The 19600-nt window shown below is 37.6% G+C and overlaps 2 protein-coding genes across 4 annotated transcripts; one reads left to right on the top strand and one right to left on the bottom strand.

Moving 5' to 3' along the window:
* Positions 1-3906: 3906 nt before the first annotated feature.
* On the bottom strand, positions 3907-7684 carry LOC119992934 (receptor-like protein 13). Of its 2 annotated transcripts, XM_038839778.1 has the most exons (7): positions 7316-7684; positions 6933-7088; positions 6766-6840; positions 6525-6674; positions 6286-6432; positions 5588-6156; positions 5324-5490 (listed from the first exon to the last, which is right to left on the bottom strand). In XM_038839778.1, the coding sequence occupies exons 1-7, from the start codon at positions 7656-7658 to the stop codon at positions 5467-5469; spliced, it is 1464 nt and encodes a 487-aa protein (XP_038695706.1). In that variant the 5' UTR covers positions 7659-7684; the 3' UTR covers positions 5324-5466. The 2 variants fall into 2 exon arrangements, with proteins under 2 accessions (XP_038695705.1, XP_038695706.1); XM_038839777.1 differs by having other exon boundaries at positions 3907-6156; positions 7316-7683.
* Positions 7685-10455: 2771 nt separating this feature from the next.
* Positions 10456-14678, top strand: LOC119993320 (disease resistance protein SUMM2-like). Of its 2 annotated transcripts, XM_038840396.1 has the most exons (3): positions 11854-11891; positions 12749-12851; positions 13337-14678. In XM_038840396.1, the coding sequence occupies exon 3, from the start codon at positions 13377-13379 to the stop codon at positions 14538-14540; it is 1164 nt and encodes a 387-aa protein (XP_038696324.1). In that variant the 5' UTR covers positions 11854-11891; positions 12749-12851; positions 13337-13376; the 3' UTR covers positions 14541-14678. The 2 variants fall into 2 exon arrangements, with proteins under 2 accessions (XP_038696325.1, XP_038696324.1); XM_038840397.1 differs by lacking the exon at positions 12749-12851 and having other exon boundaries at positions 10456-11891.
* Positions 14679-19600: the final 4922 nt, after the last annotated feature.

Genomic DNA, 19600 nt, shown 5'->3' with positions numbered 1-19600 from the left:
CACAAAATGATAAAAACACACAAAAATAATGATAAAAACACACAAAAATTCCTACAAAATGATGATAATTAATGCCAAAAACATACAAAATGTTTTCAAACTAAACACTACAAAGGAATTTCATTAATTGAGTAATATCAAAAGAATCTCATAATTAACAATACATGACCTTAGTGAAACTGAAACAACATTAAACCACTTCCATGAAACATTATATCCCCATTATGAGTCTTAAAGTTTTTCAATATATTTTAATTTTTTTTTGTCCGTTACATTTTGTTTTTTTAAATTAATTCTCATCAATCAAGTTGTCAATCATTCATTTTTATCAAGTTTAATTAAAATGTGTAAGCTTTTTTGTAGAGGCGTCCACGTGCCACCAAGAATTAAGGAGAAGGCTTGTGAATCCTCAGTTATATATATATAAATTGATGACAAGTAAAATTGGAATAACTATACTCATTAAAATACACTCTCCGCTTGCGCTAGTAATATATGAACTTCGTGAAAATCCAACTCAATAACTGAGATACATCCATCTCTTAAAAATAAAATAAAATCTAGCTTTCGAAAAACTTTGGGAGAGGAGGAGCTGCCTCCTGGCCTCCTCTTCACCCCCACCCCTTCCCCTCCTCCTTCTTCTCCCCCGCCTCTCCTACCCCTCCTTCTTTCCCAGCCTCTCCTCTCCCCTCTTCTCCTCTTCTCCCCTTCTCCCAAACCTTTTTTTCTTTCTCCTCTTCCCCCATGTTAGATGTGTCATTTCTCCATCTAGATCTGTTTCATTTTGTTATGTTTTTGTGTTTTGAATAAGGATTTTGTTCTCTTCTCTGGATTTCGATCTTCTCCATTTGTCGCGAATCTTCGATCATCGATGTTTTCGATGTGCTCCGACGACATATATTTGGATTTTTAGTGATGAGATTTTCAGATCTAAAGGAGTTTGACATCTCTTGTAGATTCAAGTTGCAATATGTGTGTGTGTGTGTTTTTTTTTGTTTTGTTTAGTTTTTGTTACTCATCGTAGACCAGTGGAGTCTGACTCTTTAGGCAATTGTGTTGGCGGTGTTTGGTGTAATACGATGTCGTCCAACAATTCTGGCGATATCCGTTTTAGTGTTTGTGTTTTCTTAATTTGTTTTTTTTAATCCTATAGGTTGGATTGGATTGGATTCCATCTTTATGGTGCACCCGAGTGCCTATAGGCTTCAATTATTCAATTGGACAATGCTAGAGACCCCCAAAAGTCCCCTAAATATATGTGACATTAAAATAGTTGTTGATTAAAAACACAAATGTAGAGTCCACTTTACATCCAACACTCCACATATAATGAGGATCATTTGGGGTCAATTTTTGGGAGTCTCAGGTATTATCCATTTCAATTTATTTGGTAACTTAATACAATTATGTTTATAACCTTTTGTAAGAGAAAAATAAAGTTGGTGGGTTTCTTGTCTTTTGATGGTTTTTTCCTACTGTTGGGAGTGGCTGTGTGTTTGCGCATCAACCGAAACGACGTCGTTTTGTTCTTTTTTCTTTTGTTTTTTCTTCGTCTGGTGCACTCGCGCGTGGGCTGATGGTTGTGATGCTCTGCGCGGCTGCGCCAATTGCAAGATTTTTTTGTCGTTTTTTCGTCTCGTCCGTTTCTTTTACCGAAATCTATTACAAGCCGGCGCCGTTTCGCATCTTTTCTCCGAAACTGTGTGAGCAAACGACAATGTTTCGTATTAGGTTTTGTCCTGGGACCATTCGATTAGTTTTGCTGCTCTTTCGTCCCTACCGCTCCACAGATGCATGCATCTTCTCTTCTGTTTACTTCCTTCTGCACGCTCAGTTTCATCTGTCGTGTCGAAAAAGCCAATCTGCCAAATACAAGACTGCAAAGGTGCGTGATTTGGTTGGGGTCGATTCGGTGCGCGCATGCATCTGCCAAAGGCAATGGCCTCTTTCCTGTTGGACGGTTAATCCAGAATCTGGCTTTCTTGGTCTTCAAAGTCCTCATCGCTTTATGTGGGTCTTTGTTGGTTTGGTTATAGGAGTGGTTCCTAACGGGTTATAGGAGGTAAATTCATGCCTTTCGTTGCCTCGATTCACCTCATAGGAGTCCTGGCTCGCTGCTCATTCCTCCACTATCGCCACTCATGCCTCTATGCTTGGCTGTTCATGCCCCTCTACGGTTTTTCCCGGATTTTTATTTATTTTGATGATTGAGAAATAAGGGTCAAAATTCGGTAAGGAAGCTCTGGGGATTTTATTAAATTGCGAGTTCAGGAGAACGAAATATCTCTTTCCTGGCTGGGGTCTTCCTTATCCCACGTGTCTCACGTCTCTGTGTACTGGAGTGTTCGATTTGCTGCGGACTGGAGAGTTGGATTTGTTGCGGTTGATTGGCGTGGTTAACAGCTTTGGTGCCATCACGCAGCTGAGGTTAGTGGCAGTCATAATGTTTTGTGGGCCTTTGCCCTGCTCCTTGCATTTATTGATGTTGGATTCACCTTTGGCTTCCTTTGGTGATTCTGCAGCTCCTCTTGGACTTCTGTTATCCAAACCATGGACTCCATGGGATGTAAAGATGGATCCCTTGCTTGATCATACCTGATTTAGTCATGTATGTGAGAAGACATGTTTTTGGTTTAGTGATTTTAGCTTTTGATGGTTGAAGCTTTCACTCAGTCGGGATACATGTAGGGTTTTGAGTAGCTTGCTGATTTTCTTTTCATGTTAAGTGTGAAGTAGTCTTTCTTTGGGTGCTTTGTTATGTATGATGCGTGCGAGGATGCGTGTGAAGTAGTCTTTTAGCTGGCTGTACAAAGAAATAATAATAAAAATAAAATAAAGCTTGTGTGTAATCTTTAAATGGAATTTTGCAAATTCATAATGCTCATAAACCAATAATGAAGTTGCTTTTCCTGTGTCTGTTTTACATTGCAGTTTGTTTATTTGTTTTTTTAGGCTTAACCTTGACAACATTTGTTATTTCACAAAGCCACAGTGAAATATGTATTCTGTGGATTTTCATAAGAAATAAAATATTTAGTCACAGAAATGCTATAATTGTGTTTAAAGTGATAAATACAAACAAAATCTGATGTTGGTAACATAATTATTTAATTAAATATCGGAATGACTTAACGAAAATTATATAAATTGGGTTTATTATGTGACGGTTTTATTTTTGTGTTATTTGGGATAAGGAAGAATTTTTCAAATATTTTCGTAAAAATTAATTGATATTGTCAAAGTGAAGATCTTAAATAACATATTAATTGTTTTTAAAATTCAAGGTCTTACAAAGTTAGGATATTTTGAACTAAATTCTATAAGTAAATTTTGTGGCCACAACCAAACTTTGTACGTTAAAAGTGTCGATGATGTTAAATGTTGGTTTCTCTAGGCTACCACTGTTGGTGAAATTTTGGTTCTCATCCCCAAAATTCCAAAATGTTTTTTGATATGGTTATTGTGAAAAGATTTTTTCAAAAAAGGTTTTTGACTCTTTCAAATTAACTATTAAAATTGGCACTTTTTTTGGCATGTTAATTTTTCAAAATTTATTATGATCTTTCCGGTGGATTTATGTGAGATAGTAAAATTTTTAACATAGACAGCATGAAGCGTGGGTATGTAATTAATTAATTAGTAAAATTGAGTTGGTTAAAATTTTTAAATTTGTCGCTGTGGAAATTTTCAAATTATTAGTGAAGATTCAGGTATGACCAAAATCGGAAGAAACACAGATGGGAGTTGAATTAAATTTAATTACTACAGCTCAAATTAATGTTTTGACGCTTGTTCTTGTCCCACTTTGTGATCCTGTTTTAATTTTTACTGTAATTTTTATCTATTTGGAATTATTGACACTAAAATGTAAAGGTAATTTCAAGAACTAAACGGTACAATTTAACATGAACTAAAACAATTTCTTAACCAGTTGTTACAGAGGAAAAATATTCAATAGACAAGATTTCATAAAGATTGATTGATCCATAATCAGAGTTGGAACATCAAAAGGCTACTAGGGAACCTTGACCACCACTATCTGCAGAAAAACCTACACATTCCAGAAATTGTCTTCCATGAAATAATAGCAAGTGGTGACACACACTTCTATTCTGTAAAACCATGCTCGTCGCCAATGCGGATTTATGTATAGAACTGCCATTATTCCCAACAGTACCATAACATAAGACACCACAAAAGTCACATAGAAAACATAGGTATCCATAAAACCATCATCTTCATCTTCATTAAGGAAGGCATTTGGAGATGGTAATGTAGAAATAGTTTCTTTGCAACTTTCAGTCAACGGAGGTCCACAAAGAAAAGGGTTTCCCTCATAACTACTTTCATCAAATGTTATAAACTAACCTTTCCTGTCCGGAATCGGACCTGACAAATTGTTGTGTGCCACTCTGAAAACTGCTAGAGAGTTCAACTCTGTAAGTTGAGGAGGGATTAGACCAATCAAGCAGTTGTAAGAAAGATCCAAACCCTCAATCTGCTTCAAGTTTGCGAATGTTGTGGGAATTTGTCCGGTTAGCTTGTTGTGCGATAGATTCAGAGATTTGATATTGCTTAAGTTTCCAAATTCAAGTGGGATTTCACCTGTGAATTTGTTGCAAGACAGATCAATTCCGAACATGTAATTGAGGATTCTTCCTGAGTAATTGAGGAAACTACTCTTTGCCATAAATTCCACAACTTCTTCCTCATAGGACGTAAAATTATATAACAAATGGTTGTCCTCTCTAGTTGCAAAATTGAAATTACTCAAACAGGGAGGCAGATGACCAGATAAATTATTCGACGAAAGATCCAAGATGCTCAATTGGTTTAGACTGCATAAGCCAATAGGAATCTCACCATGGAACTGGTTCGCTCGTAGAATAAGAACACCCAACCATGACATATTGCCGATCCAACTTGGGATGGTGCCGCTGAAGCTGTTATCTCTGATGTCTACCACCAGAATAGAAGAGTTGTTAAGAGAATCATGTGGTAATCGACCTCCGAGCCTGTTATTATTTAAATGGACATGGCTGAGATACTGTAACTGACTGAAACAACGTGGTATAGAGCCGGACAAATAATTCTTAGACAGATCCAGAAAACGAAGTCCATGAATCTTGCAGAACTCCAACAGAATTGTTCCCTTAAAACAATTATTGGACATAGCAATACTGGATAAATACGAGATGTTTGATAAGCTTCCAATGCTAGATAGGAAGTTATTGCTGAAGTCCAATTGTATCAAAGAGGGAAAGGCTGAGAGAGTAGGTATCTCTCCCACAAAGTTGTTGCCATCCAATTCAAGACTCTCTAATGTGGTAGAGTTAAAATCGGTTGGAAGTATATGCCCATGCAATTTGTTGTTTGATAGTTTAATATACTTCAACGAGGACCTCTGCTTGTCAGACTGCCTTGGTATTCCTCCAGAAAATTGATTGTCTGATAAGTCCAAACTTTCTAATGACTCCATCTCACCAAATCCTGTAGGAATCTCGCCGTAGAAAAAGTTTTCAGACATATCTAGGAACTGCAGATTTGGAAAAATTACACTTACATTTGTAGGAATTTGACCTTGTACCTGGTTGTCAGATATATCTATCCTAGAGAGCTCCAGATTAGAATGTGATGGCAATAACAATGGACCCGTAAAGTAGTTACCTCTCAAATTAATGAGATGTAATAATGTGTTATTCTCAAGCAACCAAGTTGGGAACGCACCTCCAAACTCACAACCGGATAGATCAATACTTTTCAAGTCATTTTGATAATAGAGGAAATTGGGAAGATGTGGTTTTGATTTCTTGAATAGAGAACTCCCCAAACTCAATGACTCTAGTTGAAATCTTGGAGTCCAGAATTGGCTTTCAAGATCGAGAACAATGTTACCAGCTTGGAAATGCTTGAGATTTGAGAGATTTGCCAATGGCTTTAATGACATTGGGACTTCAATGTGATTACGTTCAAGCCAGAGGCTTTGAAGAGAAATGAGATTGGGTATGGGAGTGGAGGTGATATTTCCATTGAATTGATTGGAATAGATATCCATTTCTTGAAGAGATGACAAGTTTCCTAAACATGGTGGGAGTGTCCCTTCAAGTTCATTTGAATTGAGATAAAGCCCTTGCAAGTTCTTCAATTCGCACCAGCCTGCAGATTAAAGAATTGATTCGCTTCTTATTTAAAAATATTTTACATTGTAAAATGTTACTTGTGGGAGAATAAATAAGATAAAATTTAAGAAAAAAAAGTGTAAAATTGATATATAAAAGAAACTACCTTGAGTAGGCAGGATTCCTTTGAGTCCACAACCATTCAAACTCAAAACTTTGAGAGAAGTCAATGATCCAATTCTTTGGAGAAAGTCTGTGGGTATAAGAGAATCATCCAGGAAAAATTCTTCCAGCGCACTCAAATTACCCAACTCTATGCATACACATGTAGGAAGAGCACCAATTTATTAAACATATCAATCTTATTTAATTACAGAATAGGTAAGCAAAGATTTGCTTACATACCTTGAGTAGTTGTCGTTCCATTTAAGTAGTTATTTCTAAGATCAAGTCTCCTGAGGTTTGGAATTGACCCTAACGATTGCAGTTGAATGTTTGTATTGATCTGTTGGCTTCCTAGATCAAGAACTTTCAACTTGCTCAAAGTTCTTTTGCCTAACAAAAACAAAAAACAAAAAGAGAAAATGTAAACTACCAAACCTTTAACATGAATTAGAATAATATGCAATTTATTATCAATTTATACCTCGAAGAGATCCAAAGCTTTCAATCTTATTGCCGCTCATATCTAACTCCTCCAAGTTGTTCAGAGAGTCGAATTCTGCCAAGAAAGCGAAGCACGATTCAATCTAGAAATGGTTGAACCAAAACCAGAAGCCTCCACATTCAAGAAACATATGATTGAATACGGACCATGGCTATCAATTGTTCCTTTCAATTGATTGTCGTCCAAATATAAAATATTTAAGGAAGAAAGACCTCGCAGAGATGATATGACGTTGTTGTCGAAGTCATTGAAGCCCAAGTCAAGCACCTCCAAATTGCTCAACGTGGACAATCTTTCAAAACCTGCCACAATATATAAAGAGATCTGCATGCGTTAATTTTGACTAAGGCGAGCCGAATACATTATTTTATTTCTATTGAAATAACCACAAGAACTTATCACTGACAATATTTCAAATCCTGCAAGCAAGTAGTTAGCCACAACAGTACCTTAAAAAAGTACAACAAAATTTGAGGGCGGTTCCAAAATATTTAAAGCAAATAATTTCACCAAATACGCATTTGAGGACCTTCATGCTCAATGCAACCAACTATATTATTGGACGCCAAGTTAAGTTCTTTCAATTCCTCAAACGGGAGAAACAAAGAGGTATTGATATACAACACCGGCAAGTACAATCCTCTACTTCCACCAAGGAAGAGTGTAATCACTCGCCCTGTGGCAGGACTGCACTCAACCCCTTCCCACTTACAACAGTCTGAAGTCTCGTCACCCTCCACCCAGTTTAACTGATTGAAAAAAGGTTTGAGTTGTAAGAGAGCATGTCTCTCCTGCTCCCAACACCCATGACACCACCCACCATCCATTGACAACCACATGATTACCATAATACATATACACTTTGGTCCCATATCTTCTTACGTTGATCAACCACACAAGGTGATCCATTTATTTATACTGATTAGAGGTGCAACATTCTAACTACTATTGATTCCTTTAATTTAAGAAGACCATGACTTTGCAGGGACATCCTTCCTTACGCTAAAACTGGCAGTCTGTCAAAGATTGTGACACGAAGGATAATATATACATATATATAAGAAAACCAATTATCACGGCAGAAGAAAATGTGTCCATTCAACTTTTGCTATATCCTAATCATTCCTGACAAAATTTTCTTACACCCATAAATGTAGTTCTCGACTTCCAAAGTTAAGAAAGATATAATCACTCGTTGTGGAAGGACTGCACTCAACCCTTTCCCACTTACAACAGTTTGAAGTCTCCTCACCCTCCACCCAGTTTAGCTAATTGAAATTTTTTTTTGAGTTGTAAGAGAGCATATCTCTCCTGCTCCCAACACCCATGGGACCAACCACCATCCATTGACAACCACATGATTACCATAATAGATATACACTTTGGTCCTATATCTTCGTATGTTGATCAACCACACAAGGTGATCCATTTATTTATACTGATTAGAGGTGCTACATTCTAATTACTATTCATTCCGTTAATTTAAGAAGACCATGACTTTGCAGGGGCATCCTTCCTAATGCTAGAACTGAGAAAACCAATTATCACGACAGAAGAAAAATGAGTGCCTTCAACTTTCGCTTCATCCTAATCATTCACAACAAAATTTTCTTCAACCCATAAATACAGTTCTTGACTTCTAAAGTCAAGAAAGATATAGGTCTTGGACTGTTTCCCCTCAAACATATTGAATATTAATTGATCCATTAGTGCTTCAGATTCATATAGATGTTGAAGAGGCTCATATGTCTTCTTTACAAGCCATGCATTTTAATTATCATTGGCCTTCCTTTGTTTAATTAGCAGCTAATCACTGGCTTGTGCACACCATTGACTTGGCTCCAAAGTGCTAATCTTTTTTGTCATATATTGTCAAAAAGCATTTGTTAACCAATATTTGTTAACGTAATGCCAAGTCAACAGGACTCTTGATCGAAATTGTGTTACATATGCTCGAGTGACTAAATTGTATCATTTTAAAACATTGTATTATGACTCTGTAACAAAGCTTCTTTCAATAACTAATTCGTAACAAGTCCTATACGACGATGATGGAATTAATATAAGTAACACAATATTTTGATACAATACAGTAGGCCTGAATGGGCCTCCAGAGGCCCAGGTCCAGTAAGTCACTAAATTGTATCATTTTACAAATGTTGGATGGCAATTAGTTTATTATATCAGCGTAAAAGTAAACTTTAGTTCATAGCCTTCCTGGATAAACCTTAAGAAGTAAGCACATAACCTGTTAGTGGGCCTGTCTCCAAGGAATATTGATGTGTAGGCTCCCCTTCTTAGACTTGAGCACAAGTAGTGACTTTACGATTGTGTTGCAGTGGCACAATAATGCAAGTCAATAATTATTAAATTATTTGGAAGCAGAGGAACCCAGATGGCCAATTGGCCTCTGAACCTAGTGGAGGTGGAGGTACACCACTTCGATGATTTCCAAGTCTTGGCAATAATTTTTATTATTAAAAGACCTGATCATAAACCCATACAACTAACCCAACATAATTTCTTCATTTACGTAGTAAGAGTGCTGCCTTGTCTTACCTAATTCATTTAGATGCTGTCGCATGTTATCTAAGTCTTGACAATGATTTATTTTTATTAAAAGACCTCATCAAAGTCCCAACAAAGTAACCAAATTTTAAATTTTTTTTTATAGCAAATGCCATATAAGTAACACTTTGACAACTTATGGACACATAGGTCCAGTTAAAAATCTCTTTTTCACATAGGTACTTCTCTTAAAAAGTTAATAATTTCATATTATTATATTTGTCATTCTTCTTCAATAGTCATAAATGTAAGAATACCTAGATCTAAGAATTTTGTCCTCCATTTTCATCACTCCCACCTCTGCCTCTGCCTCTGCCTCCACTATTGCCACTGTCCGCCTCCACCAATGCCACCCTCCACCTCCACTACCGCCATCTTCTATCTCCACCATTGCTCATCCACCACCGTAGCACCTCCACAATCATCTTCTTCGTTTCTTTTATCCTCAATCTTCTTATTTTTATTATTCTTATTTTTCATCTTCTTAGATCTGAGATGTAATATAAGACATGAGATCGTAATTTGAGATGTACCGAGTTCATATCTGAAATTTTACAAATCTAAAACTGTAACATATGTCTATGTTACAGATCTAAAACTGTAACATAGATCTATGTTACAGTTTGAAACTGTAACATTACAAAGAGAATGCATATCCAATAATATTAGCAAGGCATCATCCAAAATTTTAACGATAATATAATGGGGATACCCATGATGACAAAATGAATATAGATCATCAGTAGCAGCAAAGATTATGAACCAAAGTATGGGTGTAAATCCTAATTTTGAAAGTCTTCCTAGGCGGCTGTTCCCAACACAGCGTTTCTCAAGCAACCTCCTTGCATTTCCTCTCCATTCATAAAGAAAAAACAAAACCAAATACCACACGTAATTGCCAACTCACTATAAAAGAAAAAAACAGAAACAAAATTCAACGTACTTTTGCTATTTTGCTACTTCTTTTCTCCGTCACTCTCTCTCATTCTTTCTGTTTCTCTCTCCTCCTAATATTTTTCATCTATCTTTCTTCTCTCTCCATCACTCTCTCTCATTCTTTCCGTTGCTCTCTCCTCTGAAATTTCATCTCCCCTTTTCTTCTATCTCCAACATTCCCTTTCCTTCACTTCATCTCTTTCTTCGAAACCACACAAATATGTATTTCATTAAATCTAGAGTTATGACTGTTGCAACAACACAAATCGATCGACTTCATTCATATAGTCGAGTTGTGCTTCCTCAAAAAGAACTCATAGCAAAGAAGAAGCTCTCGAAGTAGAGGCTAATGGTGAGAAGAAGAAATCGAGTAAGAGCAAAGCCATGAGAATCATGAACATATCTATATGACTAGTGTAAGGACTTATCATATCTACATCTTCAAGTTCGGGTCCGTGGGGATCATGAGCAAATGCGATCCTATACGACTGGCATTGAGACTTACCCTATCTAAATCTTCTGGATGAACTTGTGAATCACGATCCTATAAAATAACTTTTGAAAGTTTAAGCCAACTATGCAGTTTTTATCTAGGTCGAGTAGTTGGGAACCCGTTTAGATAGATGGGCAGATAAGGAATCTAAATACCAATATTTATTGACATGTGGATTAGTAAAAATTAGGCCTCACCATTTGGCCTGCGGATCAAAGCTCGACCCATGCCTGAAGTTATATTTGGCCTGGGCAGCCTGATCCTATACACGGGCAGGCTTGGGCTAGACTTTTGGGACCCAGCCCAGCCCAAAAAAAGCCCACTCTCTTTCACTGTTTCACTCCTCTCATTTCTCTGGTTCTCTTTGTCTCTCTGGACTCTCTGTCTCTCATCTCAACTCTTACTGTTACTTCAATGCTTTTACCCGTTGAAGTCTTGCAGAGAGCCAATCAACCAAGACCAGTCATCACTCACCTCACCAGTCACCAGAGTAATAGAGTCACCTGAAAAAGTCAGGCCGGGCCGGTTCGATGCCGACCCCTTGTAAAGATAAGATTATGATTGTATTTTGATCATTTACACACTTTTATAATTTACATTTTTAAAAAATTAATTATGATTGTGTTTTCATTGAAATTATATTTTTATCTCAAACAAATATCGAATTGATATCAGAAAGGTATTGGGTATTTCATGTTTATTGCTGTACTTCTTCATCTTGACTTGGAGGCTTCCACACACTTTCTAAGTATTCGCAATGACTTTTCTACTCTATCGAGTATCTAGCCTTCTTTCTATATCTAGCTTTTCTATCCCCAGTCTTCAATTTTCTTTCTATCAGAAAGATATTGGGTATTTCGTGTTTATTGCTGTACCTTTTCATCTTGACTTGGAGGCTTTCACGCACTTTCTAAGTCTTGGCGATGGCTTTTATACTCCTATTTAGTATCTAGCTTTCTATCCCCAGTCTTCACAATTCTCTCCATTGTGATTCTGCTCTGCAAATCTACCTTCATACTTTATTCTCAACTTAATTACCACTCTTAATCTCTGATTCCATTTCCAGTCTTTGATAACCCATACTACAGAATACAGAAGCTTGACAAAGGTATGTCCACTACTTTTTTTTTTTTTTTCCTTTATAATTTCGTCGTTCTGATCGGACTCGTATGATTATGGAGTCTGCGTGGATGTATGCAGGGGCGGACCCAAGTGTGCTGCTGTGGTGTCAGTTGACACTAGTAAATTTTTTTTTTCATATACATACTTATAAAATTGATTTTTGACACCACTCAATTTTTTATTTTGACCCCACTCTTATTAGTTCTTAAAGACTTAGAATTAGAATGTTAATAATAATTGGGCCATAAGTCCATAAACCCATAAGAAATTTAAAAGGCCCAATAAGGATTTGGTTTTATAAATTATTGTATTAATTTTAAAGGCTCAATAAATGGATTTAATCTAGTCTTATAAATTGTTAGTATTGCATTTTAAATGTCCATAACTTACCATTTGATAGAGTCCTTAGTATTGTATTTTAAAGGTCCGTAACTTATTCTTTAATAGAGTCATAGTAGAATCCTTATCATTTATCAAAAGGCCCAATAATTCACTCTTCAATTATTAGTTACTTCTATCATATAATATTTTGATTTTTAGTGTTATTTTCCGTACTTTTGAATAAATAATTAATAAATAACCAAAAAAAAATTTCGGAGGCGTAATTTTTTTTTTTTCAATTCTTATATAAACCCGATCCCATACACCGGAGAAGCTGGGTCCACCGCTAGATGTATGCGTTGATCTTATAAAAGGAGAGTCTTGTGGATGTGTGGTGTGTTTCCAAATGGACAAGTGGTGTTGTGGATATTATGTGGCTATGTGGATTTGTGTGTCTAGCTTTGTGTATGGTTGAGTTCAGCATATCATACTCTACAACTCGAATTCATTCTTTGATTGCAGTCATTTTAGATTCCTATGATTTTCTAGTGGCTCTGCTTTACTTGCGCTCCTTCCACCAGCAGCTTTCTTCTTCACAAGTATTTGCTTTGGTTATATTTACTCTGTAAGTATCGTTAATCATTGACGAAGTATCACTTGATTTATGGGGAAAAAATCAGCATATGTAGAAGCCTCTCTTCACTAAGTCTTGGCATTGATTCTCTTTGAATTCCTTTCACTTGCATATACATTAATATAGGTGATGAGGATACATAGAATTTTCCAATTGATTCCTAAAGATTGCATGAATTTGATGCAATTGGTGCAGTTGTTGATATAGTCAGAGAAAGCACGAATCACATTATTTCATCTGACACACGCCCACATTAAACTTTGTCCTGCATGGTAAATTTCGAGTACGCGAGTCCCCTGTCATTCATTCTATTATCACTCCCATTATTATTACTCATCATTCATCAACGAAGTACCACTTGATTTATGAATATATAGAAGCATTTTTTTTTAAAAAAATTCTCCTTAGTTTTTCTCATTTACTTTCATATCTTATTATAGGCAGTGATATTGTTTCAGTCCGTGTTGAACTTTCAGAAAATCAAGACAAAAGTAAGGAGAATAAAACTTCTGGGAAATGGCCGAGAAAGTTTTTTCCTATGTTGCAGAGCACGGAGGGGAAATGGCTGAGAAAGTTTTTTCCTTTGCTGAAGAGCTTGGAGGTGTAAAATGGATTAAACGTCAAATTAGTTATGTGTACAACTTCGAAAAAAATGTAGCTAATGTTAAAGATCAACTCCCTAGTCTGAAACGTAAGAGAGAGAGAACGGAGCATGCTGTTGATGATGCAACCAATAGTAGAAAACTGGAGGTGATTGAAGGGGACGTTGAACAGTGGCAGCAGAGCGAGGCAACAATTAATGAGAAAGCAGAACGTCTTTTCGAGGAAACAGAAAGGGCTAAGAGGAGGTGTTTGTTTGGGTTATGTCCTAATGTGAAGGCAATGTACCAGGTTAGCAAGAAAGCTGAGGACTTATCAAAGGCCGCAGTCAATCTTCTGTTGGCACAGCAGTTTCCAAGTGTTTCATATCGTCCTGCTCCACAAGGAATACGCTTTACAACCATCAAGGATTATGAGACCTTCGAATCAAGAGCAGGGAATTTGGAAGAAATTATGAATGCCTTAAAAGATCCTAATGTCAACATGATTGGTGTTTGGGGTACGAGTGGTGTTGGTAAAACTACTCTTGTGAAGAAAGCTGCTGAACAAGCCAATGTAGACATGATTTTTGATGTGATGGTTTTATCGGAGGTATCTTCAAATCCAGACTTGAGGAGGATTCAAGGAGAAATTGCAGATGCCTTAGGCTTCAAATTTCAGGTGGGGACAATTTCTGGGAGATCCAACCAATTACGTGAACGTTTGTTGAAAGAAACAAAAATTCTAGTGATTCTTGATAATATTTTGGCAACGCTTGATCTGGAAGAGTTAGGAATACCTTTCGGTAATGGCCACAGAGGATGCAAAATATTGATGACATCTAGAGATGAGCATTTATTAACCGAGATTGGTCCTGATAGTTTGACGATCAAGGTTGATGCATTAGATGATGGGGAGGCTTGGAATTTATTTGAAAAAATGGCAGGGGATGTCGTCAAACTTCAGTATTTGCATCCTATTGCTATTGAAATAGCTAAAAGATGTGGAGGTTCGCCAATTTTGATTAAGAAAATTGCAAGATGCCTGCGAAATAAAAGGGATTTACATACTTGGAAAGAAGCCTTACAACAATTAGATTAGTTTGGAAATGATGAATTTGATGCACGAATGTATTCAGCTCTGGAGTTGAGTTACAATCACGTGAGAAGTAATGTAATAAAACAGTTGTGCTTGCTTTGTGGTTCACCGTTAAATACTAATTATATGCCATTGAGGATTTGTTGAACTACTGCAGGATCCTTGATGATTTTGAAGATAATGATCCGCATGTTTGTTATTATAGGCTGAAAAAAATGGTTACATCAAAATACATGATGCGGTTCACAAGTTTGTTGTGTCATTTGCGAGCGAAAAGCATAATATGTTCATGCTAGTGCAGTAAGGGTTTCTCGAATGAATGCTTTGCTGTGGTGCATTAACACGTCTAAGTCACTTATATTATCAAGTATGTTTGTGTTCTTTATTTATGTGATTGTAAGCAAGCCTCGTTTGAAGTTGTTTTCTGAACCACCGAATATTTTCTTACCATATTTGTGCTTGCTTACAAATCAAATATGACAATATCCATTGATTTGCAATATCCTATCCGCAGTTTTTGTAGGTTCCCGTGGGTTTGGAAGGATGACATGCTTTAGTGTGTGGCAGATTACTCTCAATTACAGATGTTTTACCCCTTTTTGCATTATTGGGAGGCTTCTAGTGTTCAACTGTTCAGGTTTTCTGGTCTGTGATGAGGCATCAAGTCAGCAAAAGAAGACGAAAGGGCTGGAGACTCTGGAAGCTTGAATTAAACCTGTTGGCTTTAATTAATTTCTTTTAATTGTTATTTACTATTTTGCCATTTAAACCCTACATATAAATAGGTTGTGTTAGGACTGTTGGGGCAGACTTTTATCCTCGATTTTCTTCTCTTAAATAGAAGACGACAGTTCTTCAACTATTGGGATTCTGTGTTGAATCTTATTTCTCTGAGGGTTCGATCGTGTTAGAATCCTATATCTTGCTAGTGCTATATCAGTTGGCATCGGAGCAGGTTTCGCCTGAGGGAGATGGCTAAGCGTGATACCAGCGGTAGCAGTCAGCCTTGTGATGGAGATCAGGGGTTGGACGCTGTTTGGAGAGCAATCGAAGAACAGGGCACTACAACTCGTAATATGGAACGTCAATTGGCAAACATTCAAGAGCAATTGCGGGCCTTATTATTGGTTGGTGGTAATCGGAATGTGGGGAATGAAGCAGATCAGGCCGAACGAGTTAACCTCGGCAGACCCGTTAATGAACCTATTCCAGTGAATCATAGACGACCAATTGCACCAGAAGGAGATACCAGTGATGAAGAAGAGGTTGAACTAGGCGGTGGTGGACAACGTGGTGAAAGGAGAAATTATCAACGAAATCACAGAGGGGACGATGAGTATAAGTTGAAAGTAGACATACCCACTTTTAGCGGTGACTAAGATATTGAGGGATTTTTGGATTGGCTGATGGAGGTTGATAGGTTCTTTGAATATGCGGATATCCCTGAGGATAGAAAGGTTAAATTAGTGGCTTATAGGCTCAAAGGGGGAGCATCAGTATGGTGGGATCGGTTGAAAGAAACTAGAAGAAGAGAAGGGCGCAATCCTGTGACTTCTTGGCGTCGAATGCAACAATTGTTGAGAGGGAGATTCTTACCCCCAGATTATGAGCAATACCTCTTTGATTCCTACCAAAGATGTTCACAAGCGAGCAAGACTGTGAATGAATATACTTCGGAGTTTTTGAGACTGGCGGAGCGGAATCAATTGTCAGAAAGTAACATCCAGCAAGCAGCGCGGTACTTGAGTGGCTTGAATCCTGCTATTCGTGATAGGATTGGAGTTCAGATGGTGATGAGTGTTCAGGAGGCTATAAACTTAGCTTTAAAAGCTGAGAAAATGATACAGGAGAAGACTCGCACAGACAACTACCGTCGATATAGTGGTGGTGATGGCAAGTTTACTGCTGATAAAGGGAAGGCAACACAACGATCCACACACACTAATACAGCAAATGTGAATGAAGGCTACAGTAAGGGTGCAGCCAATAAAAGCACAGCTTTTAATCCTTCTAAAAATAATCCCTATGCCAAGCCTTTTCCCCTGAAATGTTTTAAATGTAATGAAGTGGGACACAGATCAAGTGATTGTCCAAAGAGGAAGTCGGTAAATGTAGTTGAGAAGGAAGAGGAAGCTGATGATGGAGAAGTGTTCTGTGAACCTGATGGAGAAGAAGACCCAGAAAGTGAATATGAAGGAGAAGAATGTGCTTGTGTGGTGAGAAAATTGATGTTGTCATCAAAAAGTGAGGATGGGACTCAACGGCACCAACTATTTCGCACCAGGTGTACAGTGAATGGGAAATTGTTTGATCTCATTATTGACAGTGGGAGCTAGGAAAATATTATCAGTCGATGTGTAGCAACAAACTTACAATTGATCCCTGAGGTACATCCTTATCCTTATACCATTGGATGGATAAAAGAAGTGGGCGGAATTCAAGTGACTGAACGTTGTAGAGTGGCATTTTCTATTGGTAAGTATGTGGATGTGGTTTATTGTGATATTGTTGATATGGATGCTTGCCATATTTTGTTTGGTAGACCCTGGCAATTTGATGTGAACTCAACACACTCGGGTAGGGAGAATACATATCAGCTAGTGAAAGAGGGAGTGAAGTTTACATTGTTGCCAATTGGAGGAAAGAACTTGCCCAAAGCTTCTAAAGTTAAGAAGAAGACTTTTCTCACAATCACACATATACCATCCGAATTCATAGCTGAATGCAAGGGTACCCGACAGGTGCAATTGTTGATAGTAAAAGGAGAGGTGAAGAGTAAGGATCTGGATCAAAATATATTATCAGTTGAGGTGCAAGAGCTATTGGAGGAGTTTCATGATGTAATCCCTGAGGAGTTGCCCAATGAGTTACCTCCTATGAGAGATATACAACACCATATAGATCTAGTTCCTGGGGCTAGTCTACCTAATTTGCCTCATTACAGGATGAGTCCTAGAGAAAATGAGATTTTGAGGGAGAAGGTAGAAGAATTGTTGAAAAAAGGGCACATTCAGACCAGCATGAGTCCATGCGTAGTGCCAGCATTATTAACACCCAAAAAGGATGGGAGTTGGAGGATGTGCATTGATAGTAGAGCCATCAATAAGATTACTATTGGTTACAAATTTCCAATTCCTAGATTGGATGATATGCTTGATCAACTTTCAGGTGCAGTGATCTTTACCAAGATTGATCTTAGAAGCGGGTACCATCAAATCAGAATTCGTCCTGGAGACGAATGGAAAACAACTTTTAAAACTAGGGATGGACTGTACGAATGGCTAGTCATGCCTTTTGGCCTCACCAATGCACCGAGCACTTTTATGAGGTTAATGAACTAGGTACTTCGACCTTTCATTGGTAGATTTGTTGTGGTGTATTTCGATGACATACTTATTTTTAGCAAATCTGTTGAAGAGCATGTGGGGCATATGAAGGAAGTATTTGGGGTATTGAGAGCAAACAAGCTCTATGCTAATTTAAAGAAGTGTATTTTTATGGCAGAAAGTTTGTTATTTTTGGGATATGTTGTGAGTAAGGATGGAATTCACGTGGACGAGGAGAAAGTGAGAGCTATTAGGGAATGGCCCACCCCTAAGAATGTAAGCGATGTGAGGAGTTTCCATGGTTTGGCAACCTTTTACAGGAGGTTTATTAAAAACTTTAGTATTATAGCTGCTCCTATTACTGAATGCCTGAAGAAGGGAAAATTTAATTGGGGTGAGACACAAGAACAAAGTTTTGCCTTGATTAAAGAAAAGCTAAGTACAGCACCCGTATTGGCATTACCTAATTTTGATAAGTTGTTTGAGGTGGAATGTGATGCTAGTGGAGTTGGCATAGGTGCTGTTTTGTCACAAGAAAAGAGACCAATTGCTTTCTTTAGTGAGAAATTGTGTGATTCAAGGCAGAAGTGGTCTACTTATGATAAAGAGTTTTATGCGGTTGTAAGGGCATTGAAGATTTGGCAGCATTATTTGATTGCTAAGGAGTTTGTTCTCTATACTGATCATCAAGCTCTCAAATTTTTGGGGAATCAAAAGCAATTGAGTAGTAATATGCATGCTAGATGGTCGGCTTTCCTTTATAAATTTCCTTATAAATTGATCCATAAACCGGGACAACAAAATATAGTAGCTGATGCATTGAGTAGAAGGATTACTTTGATGAAAACTCTCAGAATGGATATTACTGGGTTTGATAGTTTAAAGGAGTTATATGTTGATGATAAAGATTTTAAGAAGATCTGGGAGCTGTGTACAAACCAGCAGCCATGTGATGATTTCTTTATTCATGAGGGGTTTCTTATGAAGGGTGAACAGCTTTGTCTTCCAGGTACATCACTTCGTGAGAAAGTCATTAGAGAATTGCATGGTGGAGGTTTAGCAGGACACCTTGGAAGGGACAAAACTCTTGAAGCTGTTAAGGGAAGATATTATTGGCCAAAATTGAGGAGAGATGTCACAAACATTGTAGCAAGGTGTTATGTATGTCAGGCAGCTAAGGGACAAACCCAAAACACAGGACTTTACATGCCTCTGCCAGTTCCAAATGCTATTTGGGAAGACCTTTCAATGGATTTTGTGTTGGGTTTACCGCGAACTCAACGAGGTATGGATTCTGTATTTGTTGTGGTTGACAGGTTTTCCAAGATGGCGCACTTTTTGCCATGTAAGAAAACCGCGGATGCTACTGCAACAGCCAAGCTATTTTTCAGGGAGGTTGTAAGACTTCATGGGGTACCAAAGACCATTACATCTGATCGTGACACCAAATTCCTTAGTCACTTTTGGATCACTTTGTGGAGGATGTTTGACTCCTCTCTGAACTTCAGCAGTACCGCACATCCACAAACAGATGGCCAAACTGAGGTTGTCAATCGAACCTTGGGAATTTAATCCGAAGTATTTGCATGGACAGGCCGAAGCAATGGGACTTTGCCATCGCATAAGCGGAGTTTGCATACAATAATGCTGTTCACAGTGCTACAGGTAGATCTTCATTCTCCATAGTATATGCAAAAGCCCCTAATCATGCATTGGATTTGGTGAAGTTGCCAAAGC

This window comes from Tripterygium wilfordii, chromosome 23 (genome assembly GCF_013401445.1).
Source record: "Tripterygium wilfordii isolate XIE 37 chromosome 23, ASM1340144v1, whole genome shotgun sequence".
Classification (NCBI taxonomy): Eukaryota; Viridiplantae; Streptophyta; class Magnoliopsida; order Celastrales; family Celastraceae; genus Tripterygium; species Tripterygium wilfordii.
Note: the sequence above shows the minus strand (reverse complement) of the source record. Positions and strands in the feature narration are given on the sequence as shown.

Bases quoted from the DNA above. Each gene is read 5' to 3' on its own strand.
- LOC119992934 (XM_038839777.1), bottom strand. From the start codon at position 7,658: ATGGGACCAAAGTGTATATGTATTATGGTAATCATGTGGTTGTCAATG. The intron at 7,089-7,315 runs GTCCTCAAATGC...ATATTGTGGCAG, and splicing joins TGGTTGCATTGAGCATGAAG to GTTTTGAAAGATTGTCCACG. The intron at 6,675-6,765 runs GTATAAATTGAT...TGTTTTTGTTAG, and splicing joins AAGCTTTGGATCTCTTCGAG to GCAAAAGAACTTTGAGCAAG.
- LOC119993320 (XM_038840397.1), top strand. From the start codon at position 13,377: ATGGCCGAGAAAGTTTTTTCCTATGTTGCAGAGCACGGAGGGGAAATG.